We start from the raw sequence: 24,588 nt of genomic DNA, 5'->3' as shown, positions 1-24,588 counted from the left end.
CAGAGAAAATTGACACACGCGTTCGCGTGATTTGAAGGCTCTTATGTTGATAGAGTGCCCTCATGCTCTAGAGCCGTTTTCATGTTTCAGTTTCGACGCAATTAATTGCATTTGATGGTGCACTTTATTGCAAGAGGGCACGAACTGTAAGTGTATGTAAAAGGATTTTTATTCCACAATAGGATTTGTATGTGGCATGTATTTTTTTTTATGTTAAATCGTATAATAGTAAATACATAGGTATGCTACGAATTACTTAGGCTGTAGTAATATTTTCATGACATTATGACTAGTCCAATTAAAAACGGCACGGTAGCTGAAAATTTTCCTCAACAATTAGGCATTGTCAAAAAAATACAATAAGGCAACGTCTGAAGGTAATGAGTCCAATCTTGAGGTGCTAACAGCTCGGCGTAATTGCAGCCAAGACTAATGTTCCCCATTACAGGGAACAAGTTTTGTTTGCCCGACAACACCTGCAGTGCGAATAAATTGCCTTTGTTAGGATATAATGAATAATGCGGATGGCTTTGTTCGTAGTTTTGTCCGCATGATAATTAGAATGCGCGAGTTTTGGTGTAGTACTAATTACGGAATGGTCATTTAGATGTGCAATTTGTAAAACTTTTATTTAAGTACTTATACATACCTATACAGGTACCTAGATACGTACGAGCTAGTCAAAGCTTTGCGAACTACTTTTCATGGTGGGTTTTATTTTATGGGCACAGAATAAACTTTAGCATCTAGCTGCTTTCGGAGCCTTGAAGAAAATAGAGTGTATTAAAATAGGTTGCAACGAAAATTAAATGTACGCTGGCTTTCTCAACAATTCGAATGTCTCATTAGTAGAAGTAGAACATGCAGAAGTTATTCAACGGACGAAGTTTTTCTAAACTTTGCTCGGACTCATTATACATTCAGGATAAGTCGGTAACAAACCGTGAGATGGCACAGTTCGCATCCGGACATCGAAGTCGCACTAACGAATCAACTTTAACTAGTCCATCGGTTCAACTCGCGATCGAATTGAAATAATTTATTGGTATTAGATTTAAGATGCAAGAAGATGGTAGTGAGAATTACTTTCGGGCAAAGTTTTTTAATTGCATTTTTATTTGCGAGAGATGCATCATTGGTTTGACTATGACTAAAAAAGCATCTACAAGTTCTTCCATAACTTCGGAATACGCATACTCTGCAGTCATTGTGAGGATAGCCTTATTTTCAAGGATCTTGACCTATTTTTATACTCTCATATTAGAAGAATTTCATTAAGCGCTTATGCAGGCAGCGGTGTCTTGGCATACCACATCTTGATAGGTTTTCCTAGTGCTTGGACACGACTCAGATACATGGTAAGTTTATTAGCTGTTACTATGTCGGCAACGAGCGATGCCGACATATTTGATGTGATGTTAGTGAATAAATAGAATACAACAATAAACTGGTTACAAGCTTTATTATCATAATATCATTCATTAATGCAAAATCGATTACAATGATCCGCTATAAACATTAAATACATTACAAACAATATTGGCACTAAAACTATTCTTTTTTATTTTATAGCATTTTTCTGTCCTAAGAGCACTATACTTTTCGTTGTTTGCTCCTTTTCTTGTTAAGTAATCCTCAGCCTCGCCAACCAGTAAAAGATGGGGATCTGTTGAAATACATCACTTAATTAAATCATACGAACTCCCTCAGGGAATTTAACATAGAAAAATATGAAAAAGAAAAAGATTTTTTTACACAGGGTACACAAATTGTGCATTCTCGCGCACGCTACGAATAGTTATTTCAAATCATACGCAACACGATCTATATTTTGATTAATTTACAGTCGACTGATGACTATAGGGGTTGAAACATGGAAAAGTTGGGTTGTTATGTTGAACAACATAACAGGTATACTCTCTAAAACGGTGAGAAATGATCACGAACATACATTACAAGACGAAATAGTGTAAATTATTATAGATATTAATTGATTGTATAAACTCACGTGTTGAAGCTAGGTGCTTGTGGTTGCGGCGCCTGCGCCTGTTGCGCGAGGTTGCCGAATGTCAGCGTGTTCTGTGTCGCTAAGCTCTCGAACGTAGCGTTGGATTGAGTTGGTTGACCGAAACCTGCTGCAAATTGAAACATATCGTTTATTATTTCGTTTCATTAGAATGAAATTGACCACAAAAATCTTATCTGCATTTGCATTTCAAACAAAATCGTTCCGGGAGCTACGATGCCACTAAGTCGTTAAAAAACTAGATTTTTTTTTGTAGAAGCTATTTTTGAGATTCTATCGGTTTGGGATTACAATTTTATCTACCAAGGTGCCGAACAAATTTAACCCTACTGCTGTTGATGACACAATATAAATTCACACTTACTTGGCTGTGCAGCTCCAAACATTTTCCCAGGTGAAGTGCTACCAAAGGCCGCCCCTCCAAAGGTGGCTCCGCCCCCAAAAGCAGCCGGTGCCCCAAAGCCACCTCCAGGACTCTTGTTGAAACCACCGAATGATGAGCCAAAACCGCCTCCACTTGGCGGCGATCCGAAGCCAGAAGGCTGCCCGAATAGTGGCTTAGCACCAAAGGACGCGGAACCACCGAATGCGGGTGCTAGGAATAAAAAGAAAATCAACATAATACACGTTACAAATAGTCATTTTGGATGATTAAAATATTTTCATCGTATTATTTTGATAAGTCTGAGGTGCTAGCGAATACAAAAGTAGATTTTAATAATTATGCTATGAACAGGATATATCCTTATCTTTCAACTCAACTAACGGTAATGTACGGGCCCACTAAACTCGTACAATCAGAGAGAGTCATAGCCAAAAAAAAATTCTAGGGTTCTCTCAACCGCTCTACTAAAAGAAGTGAATGATAGTCGAATATATGCAAGAAATGTTATCTGACATCATCCGTTAACATAAGAAACGATACCAACAATTTTATATACCTATGTAAGACCTGAAACAATATCATCGATATACATAATACATACACTCACCGGATTGCTGTGGCGATCCGAACACGGATGGCTTGTCACCGCCGCCGAACGCCGGCGCTTGTGGGCTTCCAAACGCCTGGCCTGTTGGAGACGGCGTGCTGAAACTACCGCCCGTTGTGTTGCCGAATATTGATGAAGCTTGCGTTGTTGCTGTTTGGCCTATAGAAGTTGATAGTAATGTATTTTTTACTGGTTAAGGTAAAATGTTGACAAATTACTCTCGAAATTCAGTTTTGCATTTCAGTATGTGGGTCAAAATTAAAATTTCTGGAAAAAAATATAGGTGGAATAAATCGCGTTTTTAGAATAAATTATAATTATGTATTCGGAAATATGAAGTTTCACTATCCGTCTAGTCCTTTCCCAAATCTGCGTAGCTTGGTATGCAATCGTGTAAAATCTAATTACAACAGATAAGAAAATATATTATGCAGAAGAATTATAAAACAAATTACCAAATCCAGTAGATCCAAATCCGCCTTCAGTATTACCACTGCCACCAGACCAGAAGTTGGTAGCTGGTTTCTGTTGACCGAAAGCCGTGGCGCCACCACCGCCGAAGATCGCAGCCGCCGACGAATTAGACTGGCCGAATGCTGCCTTACCGCCGAATACATTGGTGCTCCCACCGCCGAATACCGAGCCTGGCGAACTGCTAGAAGTACAAGGGAACAAATTACTTTTCCACTAACCGTATATTGATACAGAAACAGTATAGATGAATTCCAATAACTTTACCCCTTCTAAGTGAGCATCTCTACACTATTGCATATGCATTCAATGCGCGTGAAATTAAATGGTTGATTTCAAGGGGCTAAGTTATTTGAGCTAAGTTAGTTGTAAAATTGCCTCTTACCTTCCACCCCCAAATATACTGCCGCCAGTAGTCGGTGAAGGTGCACTCGTAGTAGATATGCTAGCAGCCGCAAACATATTGGCTTCACCGCCCCCGAATATAGAGCTCTGAGTCGTCGTAGCGGGCTGAGAGCCGAATACCGACGCTTGCGTTGTCGGTGCACTGCCGAATACCGAAGCTTGGGAGGTAGGCGTTGGTGACCCGAATACCGAAGACTGAGTTGTAGCAGTTGTCGCCCCAAACACTGACGCTTGAGTTGAAGGGGCACCGAATACAGAAGGCCCGGTGTTAGGCGATGCTGATCCAAATACGGAAGACCCAGCACCACTAAACACTGACGGCTTTGTTGTAGTTGCTGAAGCAAATATACTCTGTGCACCAGAAGATGGGGTAGTCGTCGATGTGAAAGCGCTTGGAGTAGTCGGCGTCGCACTACCGAATATAGACGATTGTGTAGTAGCAGAAGTTGGTGATCCGAAAACAGATTGCGTTGTAGTCGTCGCTGCACCGAAAACTGACGCTTGTGTGGTCGGCGTTGCACCGAACACTGGTGACGTAGTCGAAGCTCCGAACACTGATGTTGGAGACGACGGCGCTGATGTAGTAGTTGCACCAAAAGCAGGCGTTTGACCGAAAGTGGAACCAAAGATTGATCCCGCCTGTGTTGTTGCTGGGGCTGTTGTCGAACCAAACACTGATTGGGGTGACGGCGGCGCTTCAGAAGTTGCTGGTGCTGGAGTACTAAACACTGAGGGTTTCGTTGCATTGGCTGCACTACTGAACACTGATTGAGCAGTAGAACCAAATACTGAAGCTGCTGTTGTAGCCGTTGGTGATGTGTTTCCGAATATAGATCCTTGAGACGATGTTCCAAAGACAGAGGAAGGCGTTGGTGATGGTTGAGCTCCTGAGGAAAATATCGACGTGGCTGGTGACGCAGGCTTAGCTTGTGACGTCACAGCCGCTCCGAATACTGAGGCCGCAGAAGGACTTGCAGTAGTTGTAGAAGAGAATAGTGAAGGTTTCACTGATGTAGTTGATTCTAATTCTTTTCCAGAGTCTGGTTTCGGTGCTGTTTGTTCAGTGGTAGGAGTACTAGGTTGAGATTTGTTATCTGCAATTAAAACATAATACAGTAAAAGAAAATTGATTAAATGCAGTAAATTACAATATGGTTAAAAATATAATTGATATGATACCTGCAGAAGCCGCAAGATTGACTGCACCGAATATAGACGATATATTGGATGATGTTTTTTCTTCTGTTTTTTCTGGTACTTTCACTGATTCTGCTTTAGTTTCCGATTTTGGTTCTACGGGTTTTTGGGACTCACCTTTAAAGGAAGATTTAATTTGTTGAGAAATTGAAATATCATAAAATAAATCACACTAACTAAAATGATCAAAAACTTACTCGGAGTAGAGGCAGTTGTTTCTGAAACTGGTTGTGGCGCTGTACCAAATATAGAGGTTTTATTTGCCGTCTGCAGAGGTAACGGTTTAGAAGCTTCTTTGTTATCACTAGCCGGCTTTAGCACTACTTTAGGCTCTACTTTCTGTGGAACATTTTCCTTAGATTTCTCTTTCTCAGCAGGTTTAGTTGCATCAGTCTTTACATCTTTACTAGTCTTCAAAACATCAGGTACAATTGGACTAGCAATAGGGGTAGAAGTCTTCAAAGCGAACAAATTTGTCAGTTTATCAGTCTTAGGTTTGAGAGAAACAGTTTTAGTTTCGGCTTCAGGCTCCCCAGTTTCGCTCGATTTTGGACTGCTGAATATCGATGTGGCTAGTTTATTTTCTGCGAAAGGCTTTGGCTCTGCAGAGAAGGCTGGTAGCTTCGGTTCAGAGGTGAATGCTTGAGTTTTAGGTTCCGGAGCAAAAGCCTGCGGTTTAGAATCTTGTACAAATGTCTGTGGTTGGAATTTACTGAACATGTTATCTCCTACGGGTTTGCTTGTGAATAGTGTTGGCGCCGGGGTTGATGTTGCTGTTGTTGTTGTAACTAAAATCAGTGGAACATCCGATTACATTGCATTTCACGAAGAAACAGACGACTTGCATGCATGCATAAAATGTACTAAGCTGCTTATGTTAAATTTTGTCACAAGCACACAGCAGAATCACAAAGCAAAATATTTTATATAAAAAAAATGTACAGCCTTACTACAAAAATTTAAACATCTGTTGTGACCTTATTTCAATTTCATAGTTTGTCATTTTGTTTAGAAAAGTGTTCAACAGACGTTTAAAAGTTTTTGTGGTACGACGGTTTATGTTTAGATAGAAACTTACATGCAAAAGAAGTAGGAGAACAAATAGGTTGTCCCATGAAAGTGTTAGCTTCGTTCTTAGCTTGCTTGTTCTGTAGTAAGTCTTTGAGAACGCTCCTCGTGTCCGCTGAAGCGGGGGTGCTTGAGAAACTGAACGCTGGTGCTACGGGCTTTAATGGTGCCGCTTGAGGTTGTGGCTTCGGTGGCTCTGGTTTAGGTTCTATGATAAAAGAATAATAATTAATTAAACGCCGAATTAAATGCAAATAAAATTGGGAACAGGTCAGGAATAAGCAGAAGATAAAAGAATAATAATAACATTCTACATAAAAGTTTCAAAAACGATAAAGATTTAACTTGGACTGATATCTGTGTTACGGTCTAAAAACTAGAGACTTTCAGGTTGTTTGTGAACTTGTGTGTAGAAACGATGAATAAAACTCGGTACCTAATTATGACGCATAGGATGTGTTTTGCACCGTTCAGTTTACAGTCTTCTAGGTTATTCCCAATGATCCGACATCTCCCGAGTCTTTTCCCAACTATGTTGGGGTCGGCTTCCAGTACCTGTGTTTTATAAGGAGCGACTGGCTATCTGACCTCCTCAACCCAGTTACCCGGGCAACCCAAGGGTATGGGGTTGTTCCCAATGATCAACGATACAATAATTTTGCTAAACGAGAAATTGTGACCCATCATTTTGACCTATCAATATTAGGTACCCCATTCAAATGTCTTAGTAGTTCAAACAGTAACAAGATATAAATACCTTCAGTAAACAGTGTTCGGGCCACACTAGCTAGTCCCGGCACAGTGGGCTTCATGCCACCGACGGGCGTGAACGATGGCACGTTGATAGGCGACGGCTTGAATGGCTCCGGTTTAGGCTCTACTTTCGACTCCACTTTAGGAGCTGCAAATGGTTGAGGTTGAACTGTGAAGAAAAAATGTTTGTATTTTTTTATAATATGTAAAAATCTATATTAATAAGCTGAAGACTTGAAAGCTTGAAAAATAATTTCAGTGTCAGATAGACAATTTATCGAATAAGGCTACTTCTTACCCCTGGAGAAAGCTATATAATGATAAAAGAAAGAGTTACACTTTGCCTTTACTACCCAACACATGCATTAAAATTATATAGTGAAATGAGTTACCCATTATTTCATTATGCATTATTGGATATACTATAGGTGTGTTGACAATACTATTTTCCTTATACCTCATATACTACTAACTATAATAAATTTAACAAAGGGATATAAATTACCTTGTTTAATCACAGGCTTAATTTCTACCTCAGGCTCACTTTTAACTTGCTTCTCCGGCTGAACCTTTTCTTTCAAACTCTTTTCATAATTCATTCTCATTGTTGCTAAATGCTGTCTCATTTCTACGTTAACAGGCTTAATCTTCACTGTCTTATGGTTTGAAAGCATATCTCTTAAGGCATCGAGTTTCTGCGCTGTAAGTAGTGACTCCTTCTTCTTACCGTCGTTGGTATCCAAACTCATGTTTAGAATGTTCTTTGTTAGTTTTGAGAGGGGATCCCTGTGAAATTGATTCGTGATTACTTGAAAATAAGGTGAAAGTATAAGGGGCCGTTCTCTCTTGGCAGAAATTAATCAAGTAATTAAAGACTTAAGTTATAATCACAACAAGGTGTGTTTTTCATCAATGAGAACTTGATAGAGCATCAAAAAATTCATCGATAGCTTTATGGTTCTTGTAATATATTATAGTGATGTGGGTACACAAATAATAAATCAGTCTCGCTTAAACCGTCTTTCAATGTGCATCGATATTCCTCAGTGGCGACGAGTTATAATTAAAATCAGTAAAATATCAAGATGCCAATCGGGAAAATACACGTTTTCGATCTGGATGGCGGTGAAAACTGGCCAGCATATGTGCGTTTAGTGGAACAGTTTATTTTATTAAACGATATAAAAGATAATCTACGCGTGGCCACGTTGGTGACACATGTTGGTGCGCCGACTTACCGGTTAATGTGTGATTTGAGTGCTCCGGACAATCCGGAAAATAAAACATTTACCGCATTAGTGGAGCTTGTGAAAAATCATCTAGAACCCAAAAGGTCGGAAATAGCAGAACGACACGTGTTTCGTCAGCGGCGGCAGGGTGAAGGCGAATCGATCAATGTGTTTTTACAAAAATTGAAACACTTGGCTACCTACTGCAATTTTGGGGATCAGTTAGAAGTGAACCTTCGAGATCAATTCGTGTCTGGTCTTCGTAGCGAAGAGATACGATCTCGTTTATTTGCGGAGACCACGCTCGACTACAAGAAGGCGGTGGGGCTGGCGCTAGCGCTGGAGGCGGCCGAGCAGCATGCGGCTAAGGCCGTGGCGCCGGCCGCGCTGTGGGCAGCAGCCGGACCGGCGGGACTCCAGGCGGACGCGGGCGAGCGGGTGCACCGGGTGAGCGTGGCCAAGCAGGCCAGCGCCGCCGGTCGAGACGACGGGCCGCCGCGACGCGACGGATGCTGGCGCTGTGGCCGGGAAGGCCATGCACCGCACAGGTGTCGGTACAAGTCGTATGTGTGTGAAAAGTGTAAAATAAAGGGTCACTTGAAGTCAGTTTGTGATAAAAAAAATGTGAATGTGTGCCGGTCGGGTTTAAAATATCAAAACTTTATTGAAACAGATTCATCGGAGTCTGGAAGTGAGGAGTTTCAAGGATTGTATGTTATTGAAGGTGAGACAGTCCAAAATGTAAAAGACGGCCCATATTATTGTGAGTTAATTGTTGAAAATCAAAAAGTGTTGTTTGAAATCGACACAGGTAGCAAAATATCGGCAGTATCGAAAATATTTTACGATCAACATCTTTCTAACATACCTATAGAAAAAGATAACATTAAGTTAAAGTCGTACACAGGTGACGCAATAGTACCATTAGGCCGGGTCTCAGTGCGAGTCAGCTGTGCGGGAGCAGCGCATGCTATATTGACATTGTTTATTATTGAGAACGGCGGGCCTCCGCTTATCGGACGCACCTGGATGCGCGAACTTAAATTAAAATCATTATAGTTCGGCCATTCAGAGAATGCGTTCCTGACACGTCGCGATTGAACTGACGACGTAACTACATTCATTGATTATTGATATAATAATGTTGTTTTAATGCTCCTCAATTGTTAAAACGGTAAACAACCAGCAAAAATATTTTTATCGTAACTGCAACGCCATTGCAAAGTTACGTCGTCAGTTCAATCGCGACGTGTCAGGAACGCATTCTCTGAATGGCCGAACTATATATAAACCTATTTAACCTCAAAGAAGATGTAGATCCTGTTGTTTTGGAATTGAAACAAGAATTTCCAGAAGTATTTTCTGACAAAATAGGTACATATAAACATAAGTTGACATTGTACTTGACTGACAGCACTCCGATATTTTGCAAGTCACGTGCCCTCCCGCTTGCGCTGCGCGTACCAGTGGAAAATGAACTTAAACGCTTACAAGACGAAGGTATAATTTACAGAGTGGACAGATCCGATTATGGAACACCTATTGTGCCAATTATTAAGCCGGACGGTTCTATTCGTTTATGTGGTGATTATAAAGTGACTGTAAATAAATTATTAAAAGATGTTCATTTTCCACTGCCGAAAATTGAAGAAATGTTTGCAACGCTAAGTGGCGGGGAGCAATATAGTAAATTAGACTTAAAGAATGCTTTCATGCAACTAGAATTATCCGAGAGCTCACAACCGCTAACAGCGATTACTACACATGTAGGGACATTTGTATATCGCAGGGCTCCTTTTGGACTAAAATGCTTACCCGAAAACTTTCAAAAAATTGTTACCGAAACATTAAGTGGACTTGAATTCGTGGTAGCTTTTATTGACGATATTTGTGTGAGTGGCAGGAACAAATCTCATCATTTGGAAAATTTAAAGAAAGTACTGTCTAGATTAAGAGATGCCGGATTAACAATAAAGTTTTCTAAATGTGAATTTTTAAAAGATGAGGTTTGTTATTTAGGATACCGAATCAACAAACACGGTCTTTATACAGATACATCAAAAGTAAAAGCTATATCTAAAATGCCCATCCCCGAAAATGTGTCTCAGTTAAGAGCTTTATTGGGGTTTATCAATTATTATGCTCGTTTTATTCCCAACCTCAGTACAATTCTGCATCCACTTCACTCTCTTTTAAAAAAGGGAGTGACATGGGTGTGGTCGGAGAGCTGTAACGCCGCATTTGAGGAAATCAAGGTAAGATTGACGAGCGACCCAGTGTTGGCGCATTACTCGCCAGCGCTCCCGCTGGTGTTGGCGGTGGACAGCAGCGCGTACGGCCTGGGCGCCGTGCTGGCGCAGCGTTACCCCGACGGCAGCGAGCGCCTTGTGTGCTGTGCCTCGCGCACGCTCAATGACGCTGAGCGGCGGTACAGCCAGGTGGACAAGGAGGCGCTGGCCATTGTGTATGGAGTCACGAGACACCATCAGTATCTTTTTGGTAGGCATTTTACTCTTAAGAGTGATCACAAAGCTCTTAGTTATATATTCGGACCTAAGAAGGGTATTCCACAAACAGCAGCCAGCCGCTTGCAGAGATACGCGGTACGGCTCGCAGCTTACGATTTTAACATTGTATTCGTCAGCTCTGAAAAGAATAGCAATGCTGATGGGTTATCACGATTACCTTTAGCAAAAACGAAGACAGAGGATCAAGACGACGCGGCATATTTACATTTTGTTGAGGACAATTTCCCTCTTAGTCACAAAGATGTAGCACAAGCGACAAAGGAAGACAAAATTTTATGTAAAGTGTACGGTTACATAATGAGTGGAGGATGGCCTCTTATAGGTGATTCTGAAGATGAGAAAGCATATTTTCATCGACGTGAAAATCTACACATAGATCACGGGTGCATAGTTTGGGGATACAGGATTGTGGTGCCTGAGCGGCTGCGTGCGCAGATACTGGAGGAGGTGCACGCGGGGCACGTGGGCGTCGTGCGCATGAAGAGCATCGCGCGCAACTACGTGTGGTGGCCGCGCCTCGACAGCGACATCGAGGCGCGCGCCGCCGCTTGCGCCGCGTGCCGGGCGCAGTTGGACGCGCCACCGAGACACACTCCTGTACCGTATGTATGGCCATCAGAACCTTGGACGAGACTTCATGTAGATTTCCTACAGTACCAAGGTAAATATTACTTTTTAATACTGGACTCGCACTCTAAGTGGATCGAAGTATTTCTGATGGGGACCGGTACATCGGCCAAGTTAGTAACAAACAAACTAAGAGAATGCTTCTCTCGATTTGGACTGCCAAAGTGTTTGGTGAGTGATGGGGGACCACCATTTCGATCGGAGGAATTTGAGTTATTTTTAACCCGTAACGGGATTAAACACATTCTCATAGCTCCGTATCATCCATCGAGCAACGGCGCTGCCGAGAACGCCGTGAAGACAGTCAAGAAAGTTATAAAAAAAGCTGCTTCTGAAGGTCAGAATATCGAGCGAGCAATAAACAATTTTCTTTTAATATATAGAAATAGTACTCATTCAAGCACACAGCGTGAACCATCTGTGGCACTGCTAGGACGGAGGTTGCGCATGCGCTTGGACTTGCTGCGTGCTAGTACTGCAGATACGGTCGAGGCGGCGCAGGCCAAGCAAGTAGAACATGCACGAGGTATGTATAGAGAGGTACAACCTGGTGAACGAGTGTTGTTTCGAGATTACTCGCGAAACAATCCCAAGTGGATGGAAGGACAAATCGCTGAGCGCACCGGAGCTGTGACATATAGGGTAAAATCGGACCAGGGGGAATATAGAAAACATATAGATCAAATCGTGCCATTACGTAAACACACACGTTCCTCAAATCCTATGATCACAGATATCGATACTGAAACAGTGAATACTGACAATGACACTTGGGAATCTGCACCTAATTCACCGGTGACGTTATCACCCAAGACCTCAGAGGAGCCGCCCGTCATACATGAGTCCATTTCTGGGGATTGGGTTAACAATAAACCTAGAAATAGGAATCACAAAAATACTATCGATAATCATGTGCAGTGAGACCGTGTTTGTAGTTATTAAGATACCTATATTGTTTAAGAATAAGAATTATAGTAATGTTACTATAGTTTTGTAATCTTAATAAGTTAATAATATATTCTAGTGATGTGATACCCTGTCAACTAAGATTACATAGTTACCAGTTGAGTAGAATGTAAGTGTAGGATTCTTCTTATTGTTGTAGTAAGTAGTATTGGTAGCAACTGGCATTGTTAACTGTTATACTTAATTACTTTTTGGTCATATTTCTCGTGAGGGAGGAAATGTAATATATTATAGTGATGTGGGTACACAAATAATAAATCAGTCTCGCTTAAACCGTCTTTCAATGTGCATCGATATTCCTCAGTTCTGTCACCTCTATGTCCTTTGATAAGGTAGTTCTTATTGATATGGAAATAAGCTGCATATTAGTCTAACATCAAACCTACTTATTACCGAAGAAATAGAAGAACGCCTTTCTCCCCTTCATGAGGTAAACTAGTTCTTATTGCAATAGCATTAAAGTCTATGTTAGTAAAACATCTAATTGTTGACTAGTATCTATTGTTTAACTAGTTTTTGCTAGAGGAGATAGTTCTTATATCTATTGCATTAAAGCCTAAATTAGTATAACACTTACTTGTTCCTAAACGGCGTATTTCGCAACAGCGAGGTGGATTTAAACATAGGCGTGACGTCACACTCATTGAGTGTGTTTCTAAGTGTACGTAACACGGCCTGTTGCCGACTCAGTATCTCTTGTTGTTTGACTAGAGGCTGATATACGTCATCTAGGACTGGACGTATCATGTGTGGCCCTGATCTGTTGAAGGACAAGAAAATTAGTAAGTTTAATGTGTAATATTGTAAATATTGTTCTACACAATCTTTCTTTATTCGCTTTATATGATTACTAGCGACACAATTTTAGAAAGTAGATATGAAATGACTGAGTATGTATGCCCTGTAAACATATAATATGATTTTATAATCATTGTAGAAATGTAGATTGTCATACATCATTTTCCTTAACAATTTCACAGCAAGGATAATCATGGTTTATCAAGCTTATTATCAATATATTTACTTTTGACAAGTTTTCATAGATCTTGGAAAACTTACTTATTAGACTGTGAATCCCTCAACACAGCTTCATTCCACTTATAGTCGAGAGACTTCTGAGCTTGTTCGAGTTGATTTTGTACGTAATACGCTAGCTTCTTCACAGATGCTACTCGTTTTGTTGTTAGAGGATCCGCTTGAGTCCATTGATGGTTATCCTTCGCTCTGGAAGAAATATATTGGTTTTGTGATTAAAATTGATGGCATTAAATATTTGATATAATATATGATAGCATATTTGATAAAACTCTTAACACGTAGAAACAGGGTCAATCATTAGCCTATTTGGCATTGGTATAGTTATTGATAGTTATACAAGAAACGCGTTTTGACTGATTTATAGTTATAAATATGTCAGTCAAAACGCGTTTCCAATTACTTGGATTTGAGCCATATGAAATCGGACTGACTTCTGACAAGTTTTGAATTTTTGTCAATAGCATTTTGTTATTATTTTCTAGAATTTTTAGGGAAAATATTTGTCTACTGCTTTGCCAATCCTCTAACTTTACACCAGCCAAGTTATTTTGAAATTACTCTATTAAACTGATATTCAAAACATACAAAAAAAAGTCATAATCATGACGTAACTTACTCAGCATGCGTCCTCGCCTCAGCGACTACAGCGCATGCGCGAACGAGCTCTAACTTGAGTTGCGCGATGGCGTTGCGCAATTCATCGGAGGAACATTCTTTTCTTAGTTGTTCCGCGTCTTGAGAGTTGTAGTTGAAACTGGCGTTGATTGAGTCTATGTCGCGTTGTAACTGTGAAAATAATTATTACTTAAGGTTGATTTTTCAATCATCAGTTAGCTATTAACAGACACATAAAAATGGTGGTTTGACAAATTCTATACAAAAGCTGTTAAAATGTCAAACATTCTTCCGATAAAAGTTATCTGACGATTAAAAAATCGGCCCTTTATATATATATTTTTTATTTGAAACAAGTAACCTTACTGAATGTACAAGATATTCAACTGGTATAATCCTAACTAATATTATAAATGTGAAAGTAACTCTGTCTGTCTGTCTGTCTTTTCTTCACGCCTAAACTACTGAACCGATTTGTGTGAAATTTGGTACAGACATAGTTTGGAACTTGAGAAAGGACATAGGATAGTTTTTATTTCAAAAAAAAAAAATTTATTCTAGACATATAGCGCCATCTATTGGTCAAACCAAAAATATGCCGGAAGTCTCTATTCCATGCGAACGAAGTCGCGGGCAAAAGCTAGTAATGGTAATAAATGACTTATGGTTCATACGTTTCTTTTTATAATTTGGCAAAAAAATATAGTGGGGGCAACTGGGTTTGAGTTGTTCACACATCACAAATACCTACACAATGAAGAATAACATTAAAAGTAATATTAACATTAAAAGTACATTTACAAGAAAAAAATCTCATACGTAATAATGCAACAAAGGAACACGTTAGCAGGTACATTTTAAAAGCTCACCTTAGCCTGTGTTTCCCTAGTCTTCACCATAAACTTATAGAGCTCCATTTGGAAGTCATTAACTTCCTTGACGAGCATATTCTTGAGTTCCTGATTGGCTTTCATTTCGTTGATCTTCTCTTGTTCGGCTTTTAACGCTGCATTTTCTTGTATTTGTGCTGGCGTCAGTTTGGGCGCTGCGGGTGTTTGGGCCTGAAAGAAGTATGAAGTATATTTATATGGGCTTTATTTGTTTGTTTGTTTACTGAAAGCTCCGAAATTCCTCAACCTATTTGGAAAAATTCTTCCCTGGTTAATACAGGCTATATTTTATCTGGATAGTAATAGTCGCTTTTATGAGAAAAACCGCAGAAAACAGAGAGTGAAGTAAATAATTGTTGTCTTTTATATATTACTAGCTTCTGCCAGCGGTTTCACCCGCATCCCGTGGGAACCTCTGCACGAACCCGAATAAAAAGTAGCCTATAGCCTTCCTCGATAAATGGGCTATCTAACACTGAAAGAATTTTTCAAATCGGACCAGAAGCTCCTGAGATTAGCGCGTTCAAGCAAACAAACAAACTCTTTAGCTTTATAATATTCGTATAGATATAGCATTCGCATACATATAGCATTTGAAAACTATCTTGGGGTCGGGTTTCAATCGAACTGGCAGCTAGTGTGACCAGTGTTTTACAGAGAGAGACTGTCTATCTGATCTCAACCCAAATCACCTGGGCAACCGAATTTGTATGACAATATATAATGTAAAATATCACTTACCACTGAAGCTTGCAGCTGAGCTATGGGTGATGGTTTAATATCTACCGGCGTTGGTTTCTGTTCTAGTTGTTGCGGAGCTGAAATAAAATAACAGACAAACATTATGGAAAAACTTCCGATTTCATTATTATTCGCTGTTGAGGCTGGCCGCTCTTGAGAGCTTCTTGGGTGTTTTTGTCTCTGGGCTGGGAGTCAGTGTGTAACATTTACAGATACTTTGTCTAAGGAAAATGGGTAAGCCATACTTGTCTAGCTAACATTGTACTCAAAAATAATTATTTACTTATGCAGTATTTACTTACACTTGAGAAAATTATATAACTAAATTAAATAAAGCCTAGCTTTAAATCGGCAGCGAAATCAATATTATTTACCTGCAGCAAACAGTTGAGTCTGAGCCTGTACTCTGGGCGGTTTCGGTTGGTTCAGTATGTTGTACTGTGGTGGCGGTCCTTGTGGCTGGGCTGGCATAGATTGTACTTGAGGTTGTATTACTTGAGGCTGAAATTATTATAATATCATTATGTTTCTTATAAAAAAAAGTATCAATGTTATGTTGCAATATTACAAATGCAGCCTTAGAATTCGGTAAAAATAAGTAGAAACGCATGTATGCATCAAATTTTAATGAATTCATATTAACTTAAGAACAAAAAGTATATCTTTCCAATTATATCTTGAACACCAATGCCTGATTAAAGATGAAGGAAAACATCTTGAAAAATCCTGGACTATAATGGTCTTACTACAAAAACTTAAACATGTGTCAAACACTTGTCTAAAAAAAGTGTGGCTGCAGAATGGACTTTATTTCAACTTTACGTCATAATCTGTCATTTTTTTAGACAAGTATTAAACTGACGTTCTTGTGAAGTTCTTGTGGTAAGACGGTTGAATTTTAAATCACTAACAAGGATTGGTTCTAGTATTGGCATCAAATTAATTGAATACTTATGTGTCAAAGGAGGCCTGATCTAACTTTTTTAACAAATACATATTTTTACTTAGGATTTAGCTTACTTTAGGTTGAGCGACAGGCACAGCGACAGGCACAGCCACAGGTGCAGGGGCGGACGCGGGCGTCGGCGCAGGCGCAGCTTGCGGCGGAGCCTCGCCGGGGATTGAACTGCATAAATATAGTCATTCAATTATTTAGCGTCAATAAGCAAGATAGGTGGTATGTTTTTTTCTCTAAACTCTTGACTGGTTTGGACACAAAAATATTTCGGCAGGGTGAACCATGCTTCGACCGATGTATCTGTATAAATAAATAGGTAAATCCATTAAATAAATAACGATTACATTGCAAAGGGGAGTGTTGTGTGTGTGTGTGTTTCTTCTTTACACCAAACGGATTTTCGTGACACTTTTCAGTAACGAAGCTTATGTATCAGAACAACATACGGGCTACTTTTCCTCCTGTTTCAGGGAGAAATTCCTTCAGGACGCAGGTGAAACCGCATGCTGAAGCTTATACTAAAAAAAAAGGTTTACAAAAACCCTTACGTAGTCATAGCAGCAGCCGGTAATACAATCTGCTGCGGTGGCGAGCATACTTGAGCCGCTTGTTTATTCAAGTTAATGACGTTAAATATTGTGAGCAGACCGCTTTGTGACACCACGTGTAAGAGAGGCATGTGTGGGAGAGTTGTATTCTCATCTGAAATGAAAAAAAGATTATCCGCCTTACTACAAAAACTTAAACATCTGTTGAACACTTGTTTAAAGTGTGGCTGCAAAACGGACCTTATTTCAACGTCATAATCTGAATTTTTTTTAGACAAGTGTTAATAGACGTTTAAAAGTTTTTGTGGTACAACGGTACTTATATGTTTTTGGGTTTCAGAGCAATTTTTAGAGAACTGTTGGGTAAGACTGACATTATTACCGAGACATAGCTGTAATAGTGTAATTCTGGTACCAGTTTATATCTTAAGAAGGTAACTTTTTGCTGTGTTACAAAAAATACCGTTTCACGCGGGTGTGACACATATTGTAATTCGTATTTTTTTAATGTCTATTTTTTTTTTGTATTTTTCTTTGATTTTTGTCCTTGTGTCACTCGTGTGAATAAAATGTTTTTCTTTCTTTCTTTCTTTCATAATGGAAGACTTGGCGCGCGAGTCTAACTGGTCAGAACGGTAAGTACTACTAACCCCATTGAATTTGGTGCGCAGCACAGGTATCGATGCACAGTCCGACCGGATAGTTCTCCTGTTTCTTATCAGTCAGAGGTAGTTCCGGTCTTGCTTCATCAGGCTACAAACAGATAGTATAATTAAACAATAAGAGATATAAATCCATGAAAATTATGATTTATTTAAATATGACTAATATAATAATAATAATATCTTTTTAATTACTATTGAAACTATTCTGTTTAGATAATAAAATAATTCTTCACCGCGCTGTTTCATCCGCTTCCTACACTCAGATACAAATTATATTTTTAAATTCTGGCTTGAATCTACATTTGTCCAGCTCATTTCGTTAGCTCTTTAACATTTATAAAATTAGTGGAGTATCTTACCTGGCACCACTGCACCCAATTAGCTCCATCAGCTGATCCAAGGGAAGCTATCTCCATGCCGTTTGATGAAGACGCCATTATTATGTTCCTAAAAAAACAAAGTGTAAACTAAATGTAAGTTCATACTTTTATATATTCAGAGAACTTTCTACATTGTTGTCATTAGTTAGTTGGCAATAAGTGGAGTTTTACAAAGTCATATGTTATGAGATAGCCAGGTATAAACAGTGTTCTTACCATTGTGCCAAGCCAAGCAAGTAGTAGTACCAAGGTCTATTTGATCCCATACTGTAACAAATATCTTCATAGTTCTGACAGCTAGCCTGCCCAGCTTTCGGAGTATTTATGATGGTCACCGCTGCAAGAAATAAAAAAGCAAATTACTCACAATATTAGCCATTATTTTCCAAGTCAAATCATTTTATGTATTCTGAGCCTTAAGAAGCACATATAGACGTCAAAAATGTAAATAAGTTCTAGTTGCCCTATTCCAAAAGCAGTTTCCAAGGTAGAAGAATCGGTTAAACCAATAAATGTATGCTAAAACGCTTTCAACAAAAATGTATGAAAATAAATTAAAGTAAAAATACACACGTTACATACCTGGCCGACTATTATCTGTAGCATTCTTATACACAGCGGCAAACTGAAACGTAGATATCCAGTAGACTGCCAATGCTTCTACAGGGGCGCCTTCAATCAAGTTGGGTGCGGCAATGGTCTTAGCTGGAGTCAGATCCGGTTTGTACTGGCTAAGGGTTCCATCACTGTTGCCAGTCACTATTTGTTTGCCTTTAGGACTCCAGCATAGGCATCTGATGGGAGGGAATAATTTATTATTTTGAGGCGGCAATACCTTGGAAGAGTTTGTAAAATAAAACGGTATGTTGAAAAAAAAATGTTTCAATGGGTTCTATTCATTAGAAAACAAAAGTAGGAACAATAGTTTCAGTATATGCTTAATATGCTGCTTTTTACCGAAAACACAAACTCATTGTATTTGACCAAGAAGGCAAGAACTAATTTATATATGTGTGACTGGAAAATACTCCAACAACGACTCAACCAACTTTCGGAAAATATTAAACGGCAGTTGAAATGTACTATTTAACGCATTGAATTTCAGCTTATTCGTCAACTTATGGTACCTAGCCGTAACTTAATAATTAACTATATTGCTATAAGTAAAATCATCCACAAATGGACCAATCGTTGCCCAGTGTATTATTTGACGGTACACTATTATCCGTCACTTAATACACTTTTCTCCGATTGGTTGACAGCATTAATTATAAGCATTTGGCAAGTGAAAGCACGTAAGTCTTTTAACCAATCAACGCACACCTCGCCTTTGTTGAATATGCACAATGAATATATAATTTGTACAACAATATGTAAAGTTTTAGAAATACATACCTCGCCTTAGATGGCACTTTTTTGAGTTGAGATGTGCTAACTTGTGACACTAGCAGGGTGCCGTCATAGTAAGCTATGGCAATTGTATCAGGAATGCAAGGGTTCCATTGTAAAGCTGACACAAAGGTGGATGGGTTCACATCACACCTTAGAGTAAGTGCTGGTGATACATTCTGAAATTAAAATGAATCTATGTTTATAGATGTCTTTACTTAGCTAGAATTAGATGAGATTACATGTCTTTATATATTATTATCTTGTATGTCTCTACCAGACCTCGGGACTACAGAGTCCCGGATTTTTGGGAGGCGAACGTGGGGCCGAAGCCAACACGCTGAAGCCCTTTTGAGACAACTTTAATGAAATGGTGACACAAAACCGACGATTATCCCTGTATACACTATAGAAATGTACCCAAGGACAATCCCCGGTTCTGTGCTAAACTATTGCTAACTATGGATGAAAACTACTTGGGCTATTGTGATGGGATGCTAATGGACTAGGAATGGGGAAACTACGGGAACTATGGCACCTGCCGATGACAATGTATTAAATACATGTTAAAATGGCAGGTGGAGACTCGCCAACTCACTTACTGGGCCCCCGGGAATCAGTCACTGAAAAGCAACAAGAGGGCAACAGGGACATGAGCGGCTGAGAAGGGTGAGGATACCTCGGCGGACTTTAAACGCAGATCACGCGCTCCCTGTGGGTCCAGCATCACCGGCCCACTCGCCACTTACCACGAGGCACCTACCCTCCGAGCAGGACTAACCTTGCTCTAGCGACTCCACTCTGACCGGCCGATGAAGGCAAGCCAAGAGGCGGGAGACCTATCCCCCGTCATGCTTCACTCCGGCAAGCCGGAGATGGGGGACAGTATACTCTCCCTGGAGCACTCGGATATATAGCCCCGCGGGGTCGCTACTCCCCGTCATCCGCCTCAGATGTTATTATATGTACAGTGTGTTCTACCACAGAAGTGCAGCAGATTTTTTTCATATGCTACTAAGGAATAGAAATGGTGCAAACTCTATGTTTATGTATTGTCGAATGACCAGTTATATTAAATGTTGTTATTTAACATCATTCGCTCAGGAAATTCACGAAAACGTTGGACCAACCTCAAGTACCAAAGCCACCTATAAGATCAACTCCAAATGGCTGGGCTAGAACAAACCAGGACAAAGCAAACGCATTTGCGGAACATCTTGCTACAGTATTTACTCCAAACGACACTGGTGATGTTGCTTTTGATAAAAGTGTTGAGGACACTCTCAACCAAACTCTACAACTGGATCTACCACCAAAACCAACCACAACTCGGGAGGTGTGGGGAGTAATAAAGACACTCAAGAATAAAAAAGCACCAGGGTTCGATCTGATAACCAAAGAAGTACTGAAAGAGCTACCGAAAAAGGCAGTAACTTTTCTGACGACACTTTATAACGGCATCCTGCGCGTACAATACTTCCCTCGCCTGTGGAAAATATCGCAAATTGTAATGATCCACAAATTGGGCAAACCTGCTCATGAAATTGCCTCTTACCGTCCGATTAGTCTGTTACCCACTCTCTCAAAACTATTCGAGAAAATATTGCTGAGACGACTCTTGCCTATACTTGCTAGCAACCATACAATACCTGATCACCAGTTTGGCTTTAGACTACAGCATTCCACAGTAGAACAAGTGCATCGAGTTTGTGATGTAATAAGGAACACACTTGAAGGGAAAGAATATTGCTCTGCAGTGTTCCTTGATATCCAGCAAGCATTCGACAAAGTCTGGCACAGTGGATTACTCTATAAAATCAAATGCAACATTCCTCACAGCTACTACTTGCTACTGGCTTCGTATCTGTCAAATAGATTATTCCAAGTCAGAGAGGGTGATGCCACATCGTCATTCCATGTCATTAGAGCGGGTGTACCCCAACGTTCTATTCTTGGTCCCATATTGTACACCATGTATACTGCCGACCTGCCAGAAGTACCAGGAGTTATGACTGCCACCTATGCTGATGATACAGCCATTTTAGCCCGAAACAAGGACTCTACTGCTGCATCAGATACGTTACAGAGGGGTCTTGACGAAATAAATGTCTGGTTGGGCAAGTGGAGAATAAAAGCCAGTGTCAACAAATCGGTTCACGCGACATTCACCCTGAGACGCGGTGACTGTCCACCAGTCACTCTTGGTGATAATATCTTAACCCACAACGATAGCGTACGATATCTCGGTAATCATCTAGACCGCCGACTAACTTGGAAGAAACACATAAAATGTAAAAGAGACGAGCTTAACATCCGCCATAAAAATCTGTATTGGTTAATGGGAAGAAACTCTAAACTCTCTGTGGATAATAAACTCCTAATCTACAAAAGCATACTGAGACCAGGCTGGATGTATGGTATTCAACTGTGGGGTAGTGCTTGTGACTCCAACATAAATATCTTACAACGACTTGAAAACGTTATCCTAAGATCAATAGCAAATGTTCCATGGTTTGTTACGAATGCGGAGATACATGAGAACCTGAATATTAGCACAATAAAAGAGGAGATCCGACACAATGCTGAAAGCTACAAAAAGAGGCTAGAAAATCATCCCAATGATCTAGCAGTCCAGCTAATAAGTACCGGGCGTGAAACCCGTTTAAAACGGCGTGTGATCCTGGGGCCATCGTAGACCAGGTCTAGTCAATCACGATGAGGAGCTATCTCCGCTGGGAGATACACTCGACATGACACAGTGCACTCAAAAAATTTGCTCATAGTCTACGACTGATTGCAGATATACCCAGAGAAGAGAAAAAAAATTTTACATCAAATAATTACATCAGGGCTATTATTTATGCATACAATCCAGCATTGTTCAAAAGAGGTAGCGCGGCCCTGCTATATAAAGGGCTTCAAGAGGGATCATAGGTTTTAGTCAATATGAGTCTGACACTCTGTCACGTTGCTAACCCACAGTGGGAGGGATCATTCGATGATTTCCCATAAAAAAGGCCTATTATTTATTGTTGTTGGTATACTATTATGCAACAAAAATTTTGAAAAAAGAATTATGCCATAAATAAACATGAATCATAAAGCTTATAGACTATACCGGATTCTGAAAGTCAGTAATCTTGTAAATAGACAGCAATTGTCCTCCAGTGACTGCTAACATTTCATGGTCACAACTCGCAGCAATATGAGTTGGCTTCTCTTGTAGTTTGATAGTCATGTGCTGCGGCTCACTCTCCTTGTCAATCAGTTGTTGTAAATAGTATACTGGAAACAAAAATATAAATAGTATATAGAAGTTTTGATAAACAATGCCTTTTAAATAGCATTTACTATGATTGTTCTAATTGATACTACATAACTGGCATTACTCAGAAATATTTGAAGTTATTGGAATGGATGATAATGTTTTGAAGATGTAAGTAATTGTATTTTAAAACAACTGAAAATCTTTAAGCATACTTCAACAAAGTATTTAGTAAATCAAATAGTGCATTTTAGAGGTAGTATTTGTCTCTTCAGCTGGCAATTTTATGACATACTTATTAAATATTATACCTTCAACTAAATTATCAAAATCACATTTTGATAATTTCATTCATCATTTCATCAATTTCACAATGTTATGTAAATCATTAGTTACCTGTTAAGTTGCCATCGGGAGAAGCAAGAAAAACAAGTCCATACTTGCTGGCACAGGCAACCAAGTTGTATCCCCTGTTCGGTAGAGGATCATTTGTGTTGAACACTTTGATTTTACGTTGTAGTTTATAGAGTAGGCTCTGTAAATGTAGGTAGTTAATAATATTTTTTACATCTAAAAGGTCACAAATTTATTAACTATTTAGTGAAGAAAACATAGTTTAGGTCAGTAGGTTGTCTCAGGTGGGTATACATATTTTATTTTTATGGTTTCAAAAACAATTGTTTCTGCCAAGTAAGTCAATGATAGCATCAAGACAAATTCTTGATAATCCTTGGTAATCATTATTTGAGAGTGGACCACGTATTTGTATGAATTTCATGGTAAAGACTTGATGTTGACATCTGCCCTGGCTTAAAATTCATACAAAGGCACTGATTATGATTCAGATTATGGCATATAACCTATAACTGTAATACATATCTACGTTCTTTAATAAGCATTTGTGCACTGAATCGAAATAGTTAATATTACTATATTAAGAATAATAAATTGAAATAAAACCAATAAAATTGTATAAAAACGGTTACGTACCGGTTCGTCAACCGAATTCGGCCCAAACAACACATCCATTGTGGTAGAATTTGAGTGCGTCGCACTCAGATGCACACTGTTTTTAAGAACTGTTTATTTTTACACTTTATTTTAATTTTTGCACTGTGTATTGGGGATTATATATGAATAAAATTGTTATTTCTCAAAATAGTCGATACTATCTCCAAAATCTGTCAAAACTTAATATGCCACTGATGTCAATTTTGAAAATGACAATGACACGTAACTGTCATGTTACCGCTTTTTTAAGAATTCATAATGTTGGATACTCAATTTTTAAGACCGTTTACCGTAGACTAAAGAAGCAAGGCGCCCCTAGACGGTCGATATAAATAAATAAATGAGAAATATTTGATAATAACCCTGCACAATATCATTACCTTTGTATTATGGAATTTTACTGTGCGGTCTAATGGTCTTAGGGTCAAATGACTCTCTGTGTTGGGCGATACCATAAGTACTTAATTGGTTCTCGGGATATTACCTATTTATTACATTCTCTGAGATACTTAGGTAAATTGTCGGTTTCGGAGAAAAACTAGGTAGGTATAGAAATATTCTGCAGCTGTAAAATATAAAAGAGTTTACACCAAAACTTTAAACCAAATACATGAGCTACTGTAGACAGCGGCAGTGAATCGGTTCACTCAATAAGCATACATACATAGCTGGGCACCGTTAACAAACTTGTTAACTTCGTTAATCGTTAATCCGCTACAAAAAAAATTAGCTTCGTTAAACGTTAAAGCGTTACATTTCGGAAGAATTAACGCAAGTTAAAGTTAATCGTTAATCCGTTAACTACGTGTAAAATTGCATTTTATAC

General features: G+C 39.3%; 1 protein-coding gene across 4 annotated transcripts; it reads right to left on the bottom strand.

The window, feature by feature from the left end:
- Positions 1-1,445: 1,445 nt before the first annotated feature.
- Positions 1,446-23,946, bottom strand: LOC124632991 (nuclear pore complex protein Nup214). 4 transcript variants are annotated; one of them, XM_047168053.1, is made up of 27 exons: positions 23,742-23,946; positions 23,148-23,286; positions 22,605-22,771; positions 19,493-19,665; positions 18,680-18,891; positions 18,314-18,434; positions 18,077-18,164; positions 17,703-17,805; positions 17,053-17,206; positions 16,567-16,672; positions 15,921-16,047; positions 15,547-15,623; positions 14,785-14,976; positions 13,917-14,086; positions 13,322-13,486; positions 12,840-13,022; positions 7,418-7,698; positions 6,917-7,081; positions 6,170-6,367; positions 5,289-5,879; positions 5,074-5,208; positions 3,875-4,988; positions 3,474-3,673; positions 3,013-3,177; positions 2,391-2,621; positions 2,009-2,135; positions 1,446-1,666 (listed from the first exon to the last, which is right to left on the bottom strand). In XM_047168053.1, the coding sequence occupies exons 1-27, from the start codon at positions 23,778-23,780 to the stop codon at positions 1,636-1,638; spliced, it is 5,454 nt and encodes a 1,817-aa protein (XP_047024009.1). In that variant the 5' UTR covers positions 23,781-23,946; the 3' UTR covers positions 1,446-1,635. The 4 variants fall into 4 exon arrangements, with proteins under 4 accessions (XP_047024009.1, XP_047024011.1, XP_047024010.1 ...); XM_047168055.1 differs by having other exon boundaries at positions 3,019-3,177; XM_047168054.1 differs by having other exon boundaries at positions 3,474-3,670.
- Between the last annotated feature and the right edge of the window lie 642 nt (positions 23,947-24,588).

This window comes from Helicoverpa zea, chromosome 9 (genome assembly GCF_022581195.2).
Source record: "Helicoverpa zea isolate HzStark_Cry1AcR chromosome 9, ilHelZeax1.1, whole genome shotgun sequence".
In the NCBI taxonomy this organism is placed as follows: Eukaryota; Metazoa; Arthropoda; class Insecta; order Lepidoptera; family Noctuidae; genus Helicoverpa; species Helicoverpa zea.
The sequence above is the reverse complement of the archived record's forward strand: the minus strand, read 5'-3'. Positions and strand labels throughout refer to the sequence as shown.

Coding starts and splice junctions, on each gene's coding strand:
- LOC124632991 (XM_047168053.1), bottom strand. CDS start 23,780: ATGGATGTGTTGTTTGGGCCGAATTCGGTTGACGAACCG. Junction 18,435..18,679: donor TACAGATAATAGTCGGCCAG/GTATGTAACGTG, acceptor TATTTCTTGCAG/CGGTGACCATCATAAATACT. Junction 5,209..5,288: donor AACAACTGCCTCTACTCCGA/GTAAGTTTTTGA, acceptor CTTCCTTTAAAG/GTGAGTCCCAAAAACCCGTA.